Source organism: Glycine soja, chromosome 6 (genome assembly GCF_004193775.1).
Source record: "Glycine soja cultivar W05 chromosome 6, ASM419377v2, whole genome shotgun sequence".
Classification (NCBI taxonomy): domain Eukaryota; kingdom Viridiplantae; phylum Streptophyta; class Magnoliopsida; order Fabales; family Fabaceae; genus Glycine; species Glycine soja.
The window spans coordinates 40576796-40579469 of record NC_041007.1 but is presented as its reverse complement, the minus strand read 5'-3'; the positions used below and the strand labels follow the sequence as shown (position 1 = coordinate 40579469).

The 2674-nt window shown below is 36.2% G+C and overlaps 1 protein-coding gene across 1 annotated transcript; it reads right to left on the bottom strand.

Moving 5' to 3' along the window:
* Positions 1-419: 419 nt before the first annotated feature.
* Positions 420-2428, bottom strand: LOC114416953 (probable NAD(P)H dehydrogenase (quinone) FQR1-like 1). The gene is made up of 4 exons (XM_028382002.1): positions 2406-2428; positions 1765-1858; positions 1233-1501; positions 420-893 (listed from the first exon to the last, which is right to left on the bottom strand). The coding sequence occupies exons 1-4, from the start codon at positions 2426-2428 to the stop codon at positions 617-619; spliced, it is 663 nt and encodes a 220-aa protein (XP_028237803.1). The 3' UTR covers positions 420-616.
* Positions 2429-2674: the final 246 nt, after the last annotated feature.

Below are 2674 nucleotides of genomic sequence, written 5' to 3'. Positions count from 1 at the left end.
AGAATGACCCTTGCTTCTTCCATTTATTTTAAGCCAGCCAGAAACTTCCAATATGCCATCAGAAATCATGCAAGCTGCAAGCAAAGGGACAATGGCAAGACTTTCATTTTGAGTTATCTGCCACACAACTCAAGAATCAGGAAGTGGCATAAAGGGCTGGAACTGATGTGAATTCTGAATAAGCTTGCCAGCATATAGGATGCTGTTGGTTGGCAAAGGATTATTTTTTCTTCTGGTTGTGGTAATGTTTTCAAGAGGGTGATGCAATTTTTTTCTTTCTATTTTTTGACAGATACAAAGCTGATGGAAAGGGTGCATCCCTGCATCCTTCTTCCAAGGAGACATTGTTAATTAAGTGGGTGGGGTTGGAATGAGCTTGTGTTATACAACAAAATTTATATACACAAAATATTTTTGCCTTTAGAAAATAAGCAATCATATTCATTAAAATGGAAACACAAAACAAGAACTCGTTACATTCTGAGCTAGAAAAAAAACAAACATCAATGACCAATGTACAGTGCAATGAAACCACAACACTCAATGCAAAACATTGTCTTGTTGAAAAGAAAACAACCATTACCACAGAAATAAGAACTCAGAAAACAACCATTGGTCACCATCTGCGAGCAATATTATGGAGATAATTTTGAGGATCTCGCTTAAGCTTCTTTGAGATGGCGGCTATACATTTCCCTTGGTGGAATGCTTGCCTCAGCTCAATCTCAGTTGGGTTCCTTTTGCCATCAGTACCAGCATATGTTCCAGAACCAAAGGGACTCCCACCCCTCACTTCCTCGATCTCAAACATTCCACTGATTCCAGCACCCAATGTATACAAAATTGGAACAAACAACAATCCATGATTAACCAACTGAGGGATAGCAGTGAGCCTGTCATCATAGATTAGAATCCATAATTTCATTATCATATTCTTAGGAAATCACTAAGGGTCGGTATAGATAAGCTTATCTATAAATACTTCTAGGAGAATAGGTAAAATGAAAAGCATGTTAGGCAAAAGGTAATTTGTTTAAACTCTCATTTTTGCTTCTTTGAGTGATATTTTTAATTTATTCATACGTGAATTTTAGCTTAGCCAGAATTTTATTTTGTTTTTCTTTCTTAATTATTGTATCCTCCTAGAAGTACTGATGGAAAAGTCTATCAAAACAGGCATCCAAACAGGCTTGAGAAAACTAATTTCCGATCATGATGTAATTATGTCTTACGCTGTAGTTTCTTGTCCACCACCTTGGCAACCGGTGCTGAAGAACATTCCAGCAGGCTTGCCTTCAAGAAATTGATCTTCTTCGTCCCATAGTAATCCGATTGAGTCGAGGAAAGCTTGAAACTGAGCAGCCATCATTCCAAATCTTGTTGGGAAGCCAAAGACAAAACCATCAGCATCACGGAGCTCATTTCTGGTGATGATTGGTACATCACTCTTGGGCGGTGCTCTCAATGCCTCAAGCTCCTCAGTTGATAGTGTCTCGGGTACCTGCTCATATGTTTAGTTAAGTAAAAAAGGAAATCCTTTAGATACCCTATTTTTATTCTCAATAATGAAGTTGTTTTCTACCCTTGACTAAATGAATGCTTACAACATCCCTTTAGCTAGAGTAAATTTGGGAAATTAAGTCTTAGTCACAGAGATCATACAGAATAAAGCACAGGGGCCATTGGACTTAAAAGTGACATAAGTTGAATTAATGCATATACAGCATTAGGAATTTTGATGGATTAAAAATGAAATTTACATGCCTGCCATAGTTGGGACTCAACCCCTGGTACAGAATCGGCTCCTGTCTTTATTTCTTGAGCTAATCTTTCCACGTGCCCAAGCATTGAGTAGTACCTATCAATGCATTCCTAATTTTTCATTCTTTATACAAAGCTGAAGGAACTATGCTATTTTCTTGAGGACAATACAAATGAAATTCTAGGAATTGAAGATCACAATTCACAAGAGAATGACCATAGTAATAAGTATGAATTAAATGAAAATGAAGCTAAAGAAATTTAAAATAGAAGTATCCTTTGACTAGGAAATGTAAAAATCCGTTCAAGAAGTGAATACATCTAAATCAAGAATGAAAGGAACAGAGTTAAAACTTAAAACAACAATGCATAAAATCCAACGAAGTGGGACTCCAAGACCTTCAAAGAACATTAAAATTTTGAAAGACTTCAAATTCAAGAAACCACTGAAAAATGTAAGAGAAACCTAGTGAAAAAAAAATCATTTTGAGAACCACCATAGCAGGAAACAACACTAACGACTTATTAAGGGAAAGAAAATCAGAGAAATGATGCAGAAGACAAACAGAGTATAGCAAGGAAAATATTTTCAGAAAAAAGAAAGAGCAATGAGTGATAACAAGAAAGATTAATAAAGTGCGTACACAATGTAAACTTTGACAGTCATTGTTGATCCTGCAAGCTCTTTGTGCTTCTCCTCTTTCTCGTTAGAATTCTTAGCTAAATGAAATCAACTGTTCAATTGGAGATTATTAAATGGCGGGAAATGCAAGCCTTGTGATGATTGGAAATAGGATCGCTGAAGAAGTTAATATGTAGGCTTTTTACATGTAAGCTTGTTTTATTTTCCCCTTGAATGGGCCCAATACAGTTTTGATTTGAGTTTAGGAAGGTATGTGGACTAAAGTTTGCC

What these genes read in the sequence shown, in the direction of transcription:
- LOC114416953 (XM_028382002.1), bottom strand. Translation starts at nt 2,428, where the DNA reads ATGACTGTCAAAGTTTACATTGT. An exon ending in ACTGTCAAAGTTTACATTGT is followed by an intron (nt 1,859 to 2,405) that starts GTACGCACTTTA and finishes ATGCATTGATAG; the next exon opens with GTACTACTCAATGCTTGGGC. An exon ending in GGTGGACAAGAAACTACAGC is followed by an intron (nt 894 to 1,232) that starts GTAAGACATAAT and finishes CTATGATGACAG; the next exon opens with GCTCACTGCTATCCCTCAGT.